The sequence below is a fragment of the Phascolarctos cinereus genome, unplaced genomic scaffold (genome assembly GCF_003287225.1).
Source record: "Phascolarctos cinereus isolate Bilbo 61053 unplaced genomic scaffold, phaCin_HiC Scaffold_5;HRSCAF=322, whole genome shotgun sequence".
NCBI classification, from domain to species: Eukaryota; Metazoa; Chordata; class Mammalia; order Diprotodontia; family Phascolarctidae; genus Phascolarctos; species Phascolarctos cinereus.
Genome location: NW_027555958.1, coordinates 446,301,156 through 446,315,699, shown reverse-complemented (window position 1 = coordinate 446,315,699; position 14,544 = coordinate 446,301,156). Strand labels below are relative to the sequence as shown.

At 51.5% G+C, this 14,544-nt stretch overlaps 1 protein-coding gene across 4 annotated transcripts in view; it reads left to right on the top strand.

The window, feature by feature from the left end:
• ERI3 (ERI1 exoribonuclease family member 3) overlaps positions 1 to 14,544 on the top strand; it is a 191,406-nt gene that overhangs the window by 42,757 nt on the left and 134,105 nt on the right. For 3 of the 4 annotated variants that reach the window (XM_020987550.2, XM_078156599.1, XM_020987551.2), the window contains exon 3: positions 11,059 to 11,175. The exons of the other annotated variant lie outside the window; for it this stretch is intronic. In XM_020987550.2, the coding sequence (XP_020843209.1) occupies positions 11,059 to 11,175 (117 nt within the window). The remainder of the gene's footprint in view (positions 1 to 11,058; positions 11,176 to 14,544) is intronic. 4 annotated transcript variants of the gene reach the window in all.

The following is a 14,544-nucleotide window of genomic DNA, read 5'->3' as shown; positions in this document are numbered from 1 at the left end:
AAAATATAGAAATGTGGTGGGGGGGTGGGCAGGATACTTGGGACAGGGAGACCAAGGAGGAGATGGAGTAACCCAGGAAAGGTCTAGCCGCAAAGAACTGGGGCGTGGCTGTGAGACTGGAGACAGCGGTGTGTTAGGACCCAGAGGAGCCCTGATTCTGCACAGACGCCCCAGCAAATCTCTGAAAATGAACCCAAAGGATAGAGGTGAGGAAGACGAAGAGAAGTAGCTGTGAACTCCTCCTGCATTCCAGGATGACACAAAGCCTATGGTTCAGAGTCCTGCCTGGGTATTGAATGTGGGAGACGAGGCAGGAGGGCTCAGGGGGACCTCCTCGTGCCGCTGCAGGAGAGGGCCAGAGGGAGCTCTGTTCAAGTTTCAGCCGAGCCACAGTGGGCAGATCAAAGGGCCAGGGGAGTGCCTGGATTTTTGCAGGTTGCCTGCCACCTGCACAGGCAGGAACTTCTGGTTGGGACCTGTCAGGGTCACAGGAAGGGATTAGGCAACAATGAGGAAACAGAAGTAGCCAAGACCAAAAGTGAAGTTTAACTACCAGAAGAGTGAGCCCAAACCTAGGGCTTCCTCTGGAGCACAAGGCTGTAGCCATTGGACCAAAGTCCAAGCAGGGCATGCCCACACCATCCAAGGCGAAACTGAGCCGAGTCTGACCCAACACAAAGCCCCCAGCCAAAAACCAGGGCTAGAGATAGAAATAAACAGAAGAAAATTCCTAACGCAACAAAGAAATATTGTGGACTGAGAGAATCCCAAGAGAGACCTAGAAGAAGAGAGCGCCTCCATCAGAGGTCCAAATAGAGCCTCAGAGGAAGAGCATCCTGGCCACCAGGTCCTTGACTACCTGCAAGAAGTGAGACACGCGATCAGAAATGGAATATCAAAGGAAACAGCAGCGCAGGAGGAAAGGAGGACGAGGAGGATGAGGAACTTCTGGTGATAAACTGTGCCCAAGCGCTAAACTCCTTGAAAATTAGAATAGGCCAACTAGAAAGTAGCAATTCCACAAGACAAGAAACCTTTTTAGAAAATGAACAGATTGAAAAACCAGAAGAAAGCATAAGGTACATGCTATCAAAAACCGTTGACCTAGAAAACAGGTCTAGGAGAAAGAATCTCGGGTTCCTGGGCCTTGTGGGAGCAGGCGTGGGCCCCATGCTGCTAGGGGCCTGCCCTGGCCCACTGCGGGAGTGTTTGTAAGGGCCGCTCTGTTCCTGGCTCCTGCTCCGGGTCCACACTGCTTGCAACGCTTGCCTTCAGCCTCCTCTTGCTTGTCTTTACTTACAGTTTCTGCAGACTTGCAACAGACATTTTGGACAACCCTGGACTGGATGGAAAAGTTTATGAAGATCATACCCCCTTCCCCAAAGGCTGGTTATATTTTAAGAAATCAAAAACGAAAACTTTCCAGATCTCTTGGAACAGCAGACGAAGTAAATGAGAGAGACTGTATTAACCAACCCTTATGAAAGAAACCTCAGAATGCAAGCTCCCAGGAGCTTCCAGGTCAAAGAGGAAGTATTGCCAGCAACCAGGGAGAAGGAATTCAAGCACCGAGAACCTGCAGTCTGGATCACAAAAGATCCGGCAGCTGCCGCTGTCAAGGAAAGAACTTAGATGGTCATGTTTTAAAAGGCAAAAGAGAAAGGCTTCTCACCAGAAATAACCTGTCCAGCAAAACGGAGAGTGACCCTGCAGGGTTCAACATGGACCATTGGTAAAGAAGAGGATTTCCAAGCTCTGTTGATGATGAGGCCAGATGGAGTAAACACTCTGAAATGCCAGCACAGGAGTCAAAGGGAAACATCGAACAGTATTCATTGTTTGGAAGGAACTGACTGACTGATCATTTGTTTATGTTCTAATAGGAGAAGAAACACGTATGCTCTCAGACCTTCAGTGTCTTCAGGGGCCACAGAGAGTTAAATAAGACAGACGGTGGGCCTGAGGTAGCTCTGTTCGGTTTTGATGATCTGAAGGAGAAGCAAGAAATGAGAATATGCTGGGGGTTTTACACACACACACACACACACACACACACACACACACACACACACACACCCTCCCCCTTGGTGTAGAAATCCATGAAGTCCAAGCCAAGGGTGAGGTTTTCCATCGCTTCCTATTAAATTTCATCTTATTAGTTTCAGCCTCATATTCTAGCCTGTCAGGGTCCTTTAGGCTCCTGACTCTCCTCACTCCCTCCTGGTTTGTGCCCTCTGTAGATTTGGTTGCATGCCAGCTCTGCCTGTATCCTTGTCATGGATGAAATGTTAAATAAATAGCCCAGGGCCAAGCACCAATCCCTGGGGTACTCCACTGGAGACTTCCTACCACATTGACATTGAGCCATTAAAAACTGCTCTTTGAGACTTAAGACCAGTGATCAATGCAGTGATCAGCTGTGATTCCAGAACACTGCTGCAACCTCCTGACAGAGAGCTGATGGACTCGAGATGCACAATCAAACAGACATTTTCAGACACAGCCAAAGTGGGAATTCATTTTGTTTGACTCTGCATATTTGTTACAAGGACTTTGTTTTCTTTCCTTTCTCCAAAAGGGGCTGGGTGAACAGATGAAAGGGAATAGAGAAAAGGTAGCCATAAAAAAAAAAAATAAAGAGAGAGCGAGAAAAGGGGGTCGTTGAGGCATCCTTTTTTTTTTTCTTAAATGCAGAGAAGATGGAAGGAAGGTCAGAAAGAAGCACAGACAAGCAGGACAGGTTGAAGTAATTGTATGCTTCAAAAGAAAAGCAAACTGTGCATAATAGGAACCTGCAATTTCATATATGATCCTCTTTTTCTGTTCAACTACATATGTGGAAATGCCCATTTTATTTGATGTCTGTTTAGTTCAGAATTAAAAAAGCAAACAAATATTATTTTCTGAATCTGGCCATTTAGTCAGTTCTGAATACATGTAATTGTGTCATCATCTAGTTTACATCTCTTTCTGTCTTCTCCACAAGAATAGCCTGAGATTTTTTATCAAATGCTTGGTAAAAATTTAGGTCAGTTATATCTCCAGCATTCCTTTGATCTACCAGTCAGGAACTGAGTCAAAATGGACGTGAGGTTGGTTTGGCAAGACCCATCCTTGCTGAAGCCAGGTTGGCTCGTGGTGGTCGCTGCATCCTTTTCTTCCCTTTACCAACCCTCTCTTTAATGAATTTTCCAGGAATCCAAGTTGAGCTCATTGGGTTCGTAGACTGCTCTCTTCCTTTTCTGAAAATCAGGACCTTATTTCCCTTCTCTAGCCTTGTGGTCCCTGTCCTGTTTTCCATGATCTTTGAGATATTGCTGTCTGCTACAGTGTTGACTCATATTGATCTTACACTAACCCTTCCCCCTCCCCCCAGCTCATTTTCAGCAAACTGCTTCATCCTCCATTTTGTCCCTTTGAAGTTGATATCTGTATCCCAAGAGGAAGATGTTTTACTTGCCCCCTTAAACTTCACCCTATCTAGCCTTCCAGGATAGGCTGTAGGTAGAGGGGAGAAGGGGAGGGCCTCCTGGACATTGGGGGTGGCTTGAGCAAACATAAGGAGGTAGACATTGGAGTGGCAAGGGCCAGGACCATTCTAGTGTGGCCGGAACAAGGATTGGGTCAGTCCTTGTAATCCTGCACAGCTGGGCTTAAGCCAAGCTGGGCTCGCCTGAGGAGTTTCTGTTTTATCCTAGAGTCGGCTCCTTGCCTTAGGAAGATTCACCGAAAGATTACTGCGAATGTCTGCTGGCATTGGGGTTAGCGGGGGAAAGCAGGCAATGGGGGATGTTCAGAACGGAGCAGGCTGGGTAGGTGCTGTCATTGATGTGGATTCTGGGCCCACTCAGGAGTAGACAGAAAGCTGTGCCTCCTGCAGCCTGGGCCTGGCTGTTCACATCAATTTGAGGTGCTTGGGGGAGTGCTGTGGTGAGCGACTGATTTGTGTAACAAATGCTATTTTTAAGAAATTCAGTTCTGGGCCCACAGCAGAGAGGTCTGTGCTGGCCAGGCAGCCTTTTCCCTCTGGGATGAAGGCTCTTTTTAGCAGAGGAGAGGACCGTGCCTGGCTGGGAGAGGACCTGGGCCACCAGGCATTTTAGGGAAAAGGGCTTGCCTGGTTGTTGTAGGAACACTGGATTCAGTGCCTGAAGGGCCCTTTGAGATCATTTGGCGTGGCCTCCATATCCCCTCCAAGACCCTGCCTTTTACAGAGAAGAGTCTTCAGCCCAGAGGAGGGGAAGGACTTGTAGCGTCCAAGGTCAGATGGACGATAGCAGTGCCAGGACTCAAAGCCAAACCCCTCTGACCCCAAGTCCCATGGTCTTCCCAAGCCTCCCCCTTCAGATGGTCTTGGATTCTGTGCTTGTCAGTCAGTAAGCATTTATTTATTACATACCTACTGTGTGCCAGGCACTGTGCTAAGTGCTAGGGATACAAAGAGACAAAAGACTCTCTGCCCTCAAGGAGCTTATGTCTGAAATGTGCTTATAGTCCGGGAGGGCGGCCAGCAGATGGGGATTTGGTGTCCAGCAGCTTGGGTGGCTCCACTTGGATGGACCCTGGGGGCTTGACAGGCTCCTGGGCAATCTTTGTTGGTGCCAGGTCATGGCTGCCCGCTCTTGCTTCCATTTTAGGGTCTCCCACAGGCGGCACAATGGAAGCTTGATTTGGAAACCTTTGCTCCCTTCCCATGGCCACCCCATGCTACCTGCCCTCAGCCACCTTTCTCATCTCTCCTTTCCTCCTCCCCCCAACTAGTACTCCACCCTGGAACACTGAACTCCAAGAGAGGAGCTTTTACCCCATCTTGTCCCCAGTCAAGCCTGGTGCCATTTCCTGGCGGTGTCAACACCATGTCCCCGTGATGCACCTATTCCCCCTCAATCTCCCTTCCTTCCCACCTCCCCTTTGTGTGTTATCTCCTGTTAAAACACATGCTTCTTGAGGGCAGGAATTGTCTTGCTTGGATTTTTATCCCCAGTGCCTAGCATATGTAAGTGCTTAATAAGTGCTCTCTCCACCCATCCAACTTTGGGTTCTCCCATGTGCCTGGATTTTTGCATTCTCTGTGGGTCTTGTTATATCCTAGTGGACGTTTTGGCCTGGTGGCCCAGGCAACTTGTCTGAAGAACATTGGTCTGGGAAAGGGAGTATAAGCTTGGGGGAATCTGTAGATCTGTCTCTCTCTTGTTCTGTCACAGCCCACCCTCCACCCCACTCCCCATCTGTCCTGTCTGCCACCTCCTAGTCCATCCTAGGCTCACCTGCCGGGGCTTAGTCCATAGGCCTTTATTAAATACCTGTTCTGTGCTGGGCTTGGGGCTGCCTCTAGCCTCTTCCCTCCCACTGCATCCTTCACCCAGGTGCCAGAATCCTCTTTCTGATGCTCAGGTGCGGCTGCCATGTTCTTGGGCTCAGAAATCTTGAGTGGCTCGCTGCTTCCCCTGCTAAAGTTCACACTCCTGTGCCTGGCCTTCCAGGCCCTGTGTGATCTGGCCTCCTTCCTTTCCAGATTTATCTGCTAATACTCTTTTCGCATATTCTGTGCTCCTGCCAAGCTTGACAGCTCTGTATTGGAGTGTCTCTGTCCTTCCCTGGCTCCTTCCAGCTGCTCACCGGGTGTGCCTTCCCTCTCAGGCTTGCAGACCTCACTGGCCATGCACCTAAACTGTTCTCTGTCTGTTACCTCTGCTGGAGCCTTCACCTCCTCCTAGACTGTGAGCTGCCTAACCATGGCAGAGGGGCTCTGACAGCACCCCCTCTCTCTGGGGGTGTGGGGGCCCAGGAAGCTTCTGGGACACTGCATTTTCCTGGGTTATTTCTTTCTCCCCTTGCTCCTTCCTTTTAGGGTTTGACCAGGCCTTCCTGGGACAGAGGGAGAGAAGACTCCAGGTTGGTGGACAGTGTCTCTTCCCTTTGGCACAGGGGAGGCAATGACAGTGACCATGACCAGGAGCCTTGGAGCTGAAGTGCTTAGCATTTCATAAGAAATACTAATGAAATTCTAGATCTGTAATAGCATTCTGGTTCTCTAAAACAAGCCATGTGCTTGTACCAAAGTGGAAAGAGATCAACTTTGAACCATAAATTCTTGGTAATAGCGGGTTTTTCCCTTTTATTTATGTTTGATAGATATTTTTGTTTCCAGAGGAATGTCAACTCCTAATTTCATAATGTATCATAGGCTTAAGAAAATTGAATTTAATAAAGGCCAAAGATGAATGGCACCCTGAAAGGTCCCAACACTTGTCTTTATTAGCAGGACAAACTGCAGGTCTCCAAACACTGCTTCCCTCCAAATGAAAGTTTAAATGAAAAGTACCGCTGTGTCACAGGTTAAATTTCATTGTGGTTCTGGCTAACGTGGTTAGTGAGGAGTTGCCTTAGATACCAGGGCAGCAAGGCCTGTCACACAGGCAGGGAGGAGAAATGCTCTCTGGTATGGAGGGGGGCAGGGTGCAGAGACAGGCCAGCCCCTGGGGGGCCTCCCAAACCCCATGAGATTGGCTCCTGGGCCAGGGGGCAGGGTGCAGAGACAGGCGAGACCTTGGGGAGCCTCCCAAACCCCATGAGATTGGCTCCTGGGCCAGGGATCTTGGAGAGAATCAGCCCCTGCAGTTTAGCTAGGTGTTGCTTTGTTGGAAAACCAGGTGGGCCCAGGCCTCCCCCTGGGTAGTGTCTGTTGCCAAGACTGGGAGGAAGCCCCCCCACCTTCCACTCCCCCCCCCCCACTCCCCAGCATCCTCCTCAGTTGCACAGTTCTTCCTCTCTTGGCCAACTTTGGGAGGGGTCAGTGACTTGAGCTGTCCTCAGTCCAAGCCTAGCTGTTGGAGGTTGGATTGGAAAGAGAAGCATTGCCCACCCAGCATGGCGCTGACGGGGGGGGGGGCGCTCCATGGTTCCTGGGCACAGGAGCGGGCAACTTTAGGCAGAGCCTTTGCTGGGCTAGTGCTGGTGTGCGTGGTTGTTGCGGGGGGTGGCGTCAGAGGGGTTGGCTACGCAGGGAGGGGGCACCTAGGAAGCTCTGATATCTGTCAAGGCTGCCGGGGCCGCCCTCCAGGCCCAGAGCTGTGCCATCCCCTCTCTGCAGTGGCTGCCTTTTCCACATGCTAATTTTACTCAGAGGAGTTTGCTTTTATTTTTTTTTTATTATTTCCTATTTGTCTCTTCCAGATGTTTTCAGGGCAGTTTTTTTTTGTTGTAAACTAATTCCATTCATGTTTTAAAAATTTATGAAAGCGCTAATAAAAATGTCAAAGTGGTAAAAATGTTAGCTTTTCCTCTGTTTTGATTAAATTTCGCAAACTGTTTTTGAATATTAAAAAGCAATAATTTTTTTTCTTCTCTCCCTTCCCCCCCACTCTCCCGTCCCTCCCCCTCGCCCCCCGCCCCACTTTGGTGCTTCTCTTCTCCTGCAGCGGTTGGGGAGGCAGGCAGCTCCAGGAGCCATCACTCCACTGGCTCATTTGCACGCCAGAACCTTGGTGCTGTGCATCTCTATTAAATAACGGAGACAAATTAATCTTGGAGACACCAAACAAATTGTCCCTCCTGCTCCTCCTCCTCCTCCTCCATTAAGTTCCTGGGCTTGTGGAAGGGGGGGTGGGGGCGGGGGCGGGGGGAGGTGGCTCTTACTGCTTTTTATCCACTCTCTTCTTTCTCATTTTTGGGTTCAGACTTTTTCATTTTTTTAAAGAAATAATTAAGGAGCCCATCTCCCTGGCACAGTGTGAACTTTCTATGAACAGATCGGTGCCCATTTCTGCTGGCGGGTCATTTGTATCCTTGGCGGTCCTGTTGATGAATCACCGCTTTCTGGTTCCCCTGCCTGCTGCAAGCGGAGACACATGGGCAGGCTGGCAGGCGGGGGCTGGTGTTTGGGCACGGGAAGGGGGGGCTGTTGGCATTCCCGCCCCCCAAACAGGGCAGTGGTTCTGGGATATGGGGTGGGGGGCAGAAGGAGCCGCCCCCCCCCCTTAAAAAAGGATTCATTTTAAAATTAACATTAACATCAACTTCTGAGTAGCAGATAGGGGCTGGGCATTTTGAGGATGACATGTGGGTTAGGTAGGCTCTGGGTGGGGGCCTCCTGCGTCCCATCCAAAGCATGGCTGGGTCCTTGCTCCCATTCCCTACCACCTCCTCCAGCAGACCGTCCCCTCTTACGTCTCACTCTCGACCTATCTCTGGTTGCTTCCTGACGGCCTCCACGCGTGTCTGTGTCTTCCCCACCCTCAAAAGGCCCTTCCGTGATCCTTCCTTCCCTGCTCACTCATCCTGGGGATCACCTTTTTTCGGCTAAATTCCATCAGAAAGCCGTCTACGTGGGGTGTCGACACTTCTCACCTCCTGCTCACTGCTGATCCCTCTGCAGTCTCGCTTCTGAAAGTACATCATTCAGCGGGAACCACTCTCACCAAAATTAACAGTGTTCTCTTAGTTGCCAAGTCTACTGGTCTTCTCTCAGTGCTGATCCTTCTCAGCCTCCTTGATACTATTGATTATCCTCTGTTCTCGGTCTTTGTGACACTGCTGTCTCCTGGCTCACTGTCTACCTGTCCGACTACCCAGGAGGTAGCTGGTATCTCAGTGGACAGAGCAGTGGTCATGGAGTCAGGAAGACCTGAGTTCAGATTTGACCTCTGACACGTACTAGCTGCGTGACCATGGGCAAGTCACTGAACCTCTGTCTGCCTCAGTCTCCTTAGCTGTAAAATGGGGATAATCATAATTAATAGTATCCACATTAATAATAATGGGGATAACACCAGGATTGTTGTGAGAATCAGATGTGATATTTGTCAGGTGCTTAGCACAGTGCCTGGCACATAAGAGGCACCTTTCCCCCTTTCTCCCTTCCTTCCCTTCCCCTTCCTTCCTCCTTCCCTCCATCCCTGCATCCCTGCCTCCCTCCCTCCCTCCATCCCTCGTGCTTTATCTTCCCTTCTTCCTCTGTAGCAGAGCTTCTTAACCTAAGGTCTTTGAACTTGTTTTGGAAACATTTTGACAGTTGTGTTTCGTTATAATTGGGGTTTTTTGTATACTTAGTAGGGTCGGTAGGTGTCAGCTGGCTGGGTGAGGGTGGGGGTCCATGACACAGCAAAGGTGAAGAAGCCCTGCTCCATGCTGTCTTGCTTGGTGATCCCCCGGCTCCCAGGGGGTCCAGTTCTCGGCTCTGTGGATGTCCTATAGGTATCTCAAACTCAGCGCATTTCTAGAAACAAAGACATTTCTCTCCCCCCCACACTTCCTTTTTTATTGTCGTGGGGACGACCCTCCTCCCTGTCATGGGGGCCTACCTCCTCATTTCCCTTTGGCATGCCTTTGTGTTGGCTATCCTCCGGGCCTGCCATACTTTCCTGCCTTGTTGCTACCTCTCAGAATCCCTGGCTTCCTTGTAGGCTCATCTCAAATGCCCCCTTCAGCAGGAGAACTTCTGTAGCCCCCCAGGTGCCTGAGCTTTCCCTGCTAAGATTCCCTTCAGGCTACTCTGTTTGTAGCTTGGATGCATCTCGTGTGTGCATGTTGTCTACCTTGTTAGAGTGTGAGCTCCTTGAGGACAGGGATGGTTTTTGCTTATTCTTTCTGTCCTCAGTACTTAGTGTTTGGTGGTACGCAGTAAGTGCTTAATAAGTGCTTGTCAATTGATTCTGCATAAGGAAATTGAAGCCCAGAAAGGTGACCTAATATATTCTCTTGCCCAGAGTCACTGAGCTAGTGAGAGTGGTGGAACCGGGCCTGGCCAGGGAAGAGGGGAGCCCGAGGGTATGTGGGGGTTCTGGTGCACTCCACTTGGCCCTACCCATTTCAGGAATCTTGAGGTCTGAGCTCAGAACGGGAACTGGCTTCTAGGGAATAAATAATGAGGAAGAGGGAGGAAGAGGAGAAAGAGGGAGAGCAAAGGTGGGAGAGGAGGAAGGGGAGGAGGAGAGGGAACATTTTCCGTTGGTGGTGATCTCTCAGTTCTCTGTCCCAAAGGAAGTTGGTGATACAGACCGGGGCTCAGGAGAGACACGAAGGCTGGGTATAAAGATTTGGGAGTCCTCTGCATGGAGCTGAGAACTGGACCCCTGGGAGCCAGGGGGATCACCAAGCAAGACAGTATGGAGCAGGGCTTCTTCACCCTTGCTGTGTCATGGACCCCCACCCCCACTTGCCTGGACTACATTGCAGTATAAACTCCACCCAGGCCTCCTGGCCTCCTCTCAGCTGCCAGAGGGCATTTCCTGAAGCCCAGGGGTGACTGTGCCACTCCCCAAGTCAAGAAGCATCAGTGGGGCCCTTTGGGGTCTGAGGAGTCAGCCTGCTTTTCCAGACTTAGTTCATTATTAGTCCCTTTTACATATATTCCAGCCAGACTTGGCCTCCCAGAAGCTCACTAACCTCAGCACCCCATCTCCTGCCCCCAGGCCTCTGGTGGACGGTCTGTCCTGCCTGGAGCATCTGTCAGAAGCTCCAGCCCAGCTCAGCACCCCTTTGTACCTGAAGCCTTTTCTCAGCCATTAGTCTTCTCTGCCTCCTCAGCCCATTTGACTTTCACTGCTGACATCGAATGAAAGATACTGGAGGGCAGGGACCTTTTCATTTGGCCTTCATCTCCCTAGTGCTGGACACATTCTCTTTTTGGTCCAGATCTGTGATTTCACTGTCTAGGGAATTTGTAGTGAGGAGATAGGGTCTACCCAGGTGGATGTCCTAGAGAGTGGCCTGGGGCACTGAGGGGGGGGTGAGTGACTTGGCCAAGGTCACACAGCTGCAGGCCCAGAGCCAAGACCCTCTTGACCGCAAGGCCTGGCCTTCCTTTCCTCTGTTTCAGGCTTCAACTTGCCTTTCACGTATTAACTGCTTAATCAATGTTTGTTGAGTTGAAACTGATCATTCTAAAGACTCTCTCTCTTCTCTGTCCTTTTCTTTCTTTCCTTTCTCCTGTTTCTCTTCTGCTCTTTTCACTCTTCTTTCGTCCTCCCTCTTGCTCTCTCCCTCCCTCCTTCTTCCTCCCTTCCTCCTTCTCTCCCTCTCTGTCTCTCTCTCCCTTCCCTCTTTCCCTCTGTGTAGGAAATCATCGAATTCCCCATTCTGAAGTTAAACGGTCAGACGATGGAAATTGAGTCCACGTTTCACATGTATGTGCAGCCGGCTGTCCACCCTCAGCTGACCCCCTTCTGTACAGAGGTAAAGAGTGTGGTCCTGGCAGGGGGTCTGGGGAGGAGGGAGCTTTGGGCCCAGGGACACTGGTATGGTACAGATGAGGGCAGGATGAGGGCCTCGAGTTAGGCTTTATGAGAACCAGAGTCCCTAGGCAGGCTTGTGGGGCCGGAGGCTGAGGCTGGGTGGTGAGCATAGAGGATGTGGAGATCAGGGAGGTGGGGAGTGCCACCTGCATAGTTTTCCTGGCTCCCTTTTTCTTAGGGACTTCCACCCTTGGCAGTCCTTTACAGGGCATTTTGGGGGGCCTGCTGGATCCTGATCTTCCTTAGGGCAGCCCTGTCAAGTGCCAGAGTAGTCTGGCCTGGAGTGGGGAGCACTGCACCCCTAACCCCTCTTGAAGCCGAGTAGGCAGGTCTCTCTCTACCAGCTGGTCTGTAAGGAGAGCGTGAGCCTCAGAAGTTCTTGGCTGCAAGGCCAGGTGGCCCAGGGGTGCTGGAAACAAGCTATTTTCCCAGTCTTCCAAGAGTAGAAGACACCAGGCTTCCCAGAGCTTTGTCTCCCCGAGAGTCTCTGATATTGCCGCCCCACTCATGTCATTAAGAAAAATTGCCCTCTTTTGGACAGTCACCTTCTCCCACATCCATATAAATGAAAGAGACAGGGCGCAAACAGCGCCTAACCAACCAGAAAATGACATTCCTGCCGTGTAGAAGACGGCCAGGCCCGAGCAGAGCTGCTGAGGCCCCTCTGCCGCCTCCTCTCGGGGCTGGGGAGCTGAGGGAGGCAGCTCGGCCAGCTGTCCCTGCTGTCCTGGGGCGGCCGTCTCTGCCCCAGCTCCTCTGCCCCTGCGGGCCTGTGGCTAACATGTATATAGTGCCTACTGTGTGCCAGCACTGGGCTAAGCCAAGCGCTTACAAAGAGTATCGCAGCTGAGCTGTGCAACACTCCTGGGGGTATGTGGTTCTTACTTCCTCAAACTCCCTGGAGCTTATTCCCTCCTCCCCTCCCCCTTCCCTTGTCCTCTACTTCGTCCTCTTCCCTTCCCCTCCTTCCTCTCCTCCCCAGCTGCCAGCACCATCAGCCCCTCTCAGCAGATCCTCATCAGGCCAGCCAATCACATAGTGCTTCCCCTAGGACCCTCCCTTGGGGTGGGAGCCCCCACCATGGCAGTGTTCAGCCCAGCCTCTCCATGATGCTCTGTCCTCAGGATAGCAGAGCCAGAGCTCTGGGGAGCCAGCTGGGGAGGGCCCCCCCCTCCTGGACTCTGCGGGACAGGGGATGGGAAGAAAATGTTTGGGGACTTGTGGGGAGGGGAGGGATTTGGGGATGGTCCAGTGAGATCCTGACACAGGGTCCCCTAGAGAATGTGGGGTCTTTCCAGAAACTTTTTAATGGGTCCCTTAGATGGCACCTGGACAGAAGAGAACTCTGAGTCAGCAAGTGAGGTCACTTATGAGCCCTCATGGACTTCTCAGAGGCCATTCTTGGCCATCATTTTCTCATCTCCCTCCCTTTCCAGAGCCCTCATTCCACCCCGCCCCTCTCCGTGGCACTTTCTTTTCTGAGCCCTGAATAGAGCAGGCCAGATTTCTGGGAAGGGCTTGACACCGAGCTGAGCTCAGCCATGAAGGCATTTAGTCCGTGATGGCACAGGACTGTGGTGGAAAATCTGGACTGAATGTGGCAGGGGTGGGGGGTGTGTGTGTGTGTGTGTGTGTGTGTGTGTGTGTGTGTGTGTGTGTGACAGACACAGATAGAAACAGAAAAAAGGAAATAGAGAAAGGGAGGGAGAAAGTGGGGGGAGAGACTGACAGAAATAAAAACAGAAAGAAAAGGAGGAGAAGACAGAGAGAGTAAGAGAGGGAGAGGGAGAGAAGGAGAAAGAGAGAGGGAGAGAAAGAGAGGGAGAAAGGGAGGGAGAGAGAAAGAGAAAGGGACGGAGAGAAAGAAAGGAGAAAGAAAGGGAGGGAGAGAGAGAGAATGGTGGGGTGCACTTATGCCATGTCATCAGGGCTGCTGGGACCTGGGGCTGCCAGGGGGACCCTGGTCTCCTTGGGTTTCTTCCAACACTAGGACCTTTCCTCTCTCCCTCCCAGCCCCCTGGTACATCTTGTGCCCCACCAGCACCTGTGCCAGGAGGATTGAAACATGGGGAAGGAACACCTGTGTATGGAGCCCACTGGGGGAGGGAGACTGAAGGCTGTTCCGCTCCCTTCAGGCCTCCCTTCTTCCTGGGAGCAGTAACCCTAGGCTTGGTGAATGAACAACTCTTTCCCAAGCCTCTGTCATCAGCCTGTGCTCCCAGCCTAGGATGTGGCTTGGATAGAAATCAGATGGGATGGACTCATTCCTCCTGGGGCCTTCTGCCCACTCCCTCCTCCCTCAGATGCTGTTTTGTGTGTGTGTGTGTCCATTCTGTTAAATGCCAGTAAAGGGTTTTGTCTCTCACACCTGTACTTAGAAAGGGGGAGATTTATTGGTCTCTTTGTTTGGGAAGAAAGAGCAGGCCTGATTGTCAGATTGTACACCAGAGACAAGTGCTTATATAATCAGCAGACTGTCTCCCTGTTGCCGGCAGAAGACGATGGTGCCGGAGATAAACTCTGCAAGGAGAAAGCCCAGGGCGCCGACATGATGCTGGCAGCGAGTCTGGGCCCTAGCGGCTGCCGCTGCTCTCGGCCCCAGGGCCCTGGGACTAAGGCTCTGGAGCAGGCTCTGGAGCAGTCCTCGGGAGCCCCCACCATGACCTCGGGAGGCTGGGCAGGCAGGCTGGCTCTGCTTCAAGGTGGCCGAGCCTGGGGCTCGCTTCTCAGCTCCCGTGCCCTTCAACCAGATGAGAGGGAGCAGGCTCAGCAGCTGGGAGAGGGCTGTAAGGCGAGGCCATAAGCTAGGGGACCCAGTGGATTGAGCACCAGACCTGGCGCTGGGAAGACCTGAGTTCCAATTCAGCCTCAGGTTCTTTCTAGCCATGCAGCCTTGAGCCAGTCTCTCTCACCCTAAATTTCTCTTCTGTGAAATGGGCGTAGTAATAGCATCTATCTCCCGTGGTTGTTATAAGGACAAGATGAGATCTTTGCGAAGTGATTTGCAAACTTTACAGTGCTCTAGAAATTTGTAGTAATTTGAATAGCTCTTGCTATTTATAGTAATAGTAATAATAGTAAGTGACCTCATGGAGTACTCGACAGGCGCAATCCCATTGGGATTGACCTCCCAGCAACCTTAGGATCAGGTGCCAGACATGTAATTGCTCCCATTTTACAGGTGAGGAAAGTGGGGCTTGTGGCCCCTTTACACAGCTCCTAAGTGTCAGAGGTGAGATCTTTCAGCCCTCTGCTAGGGTGAGCAGGTCCTGGCCTGGGAACCTCCCGGGGAGACCATGGGGCCACTTTC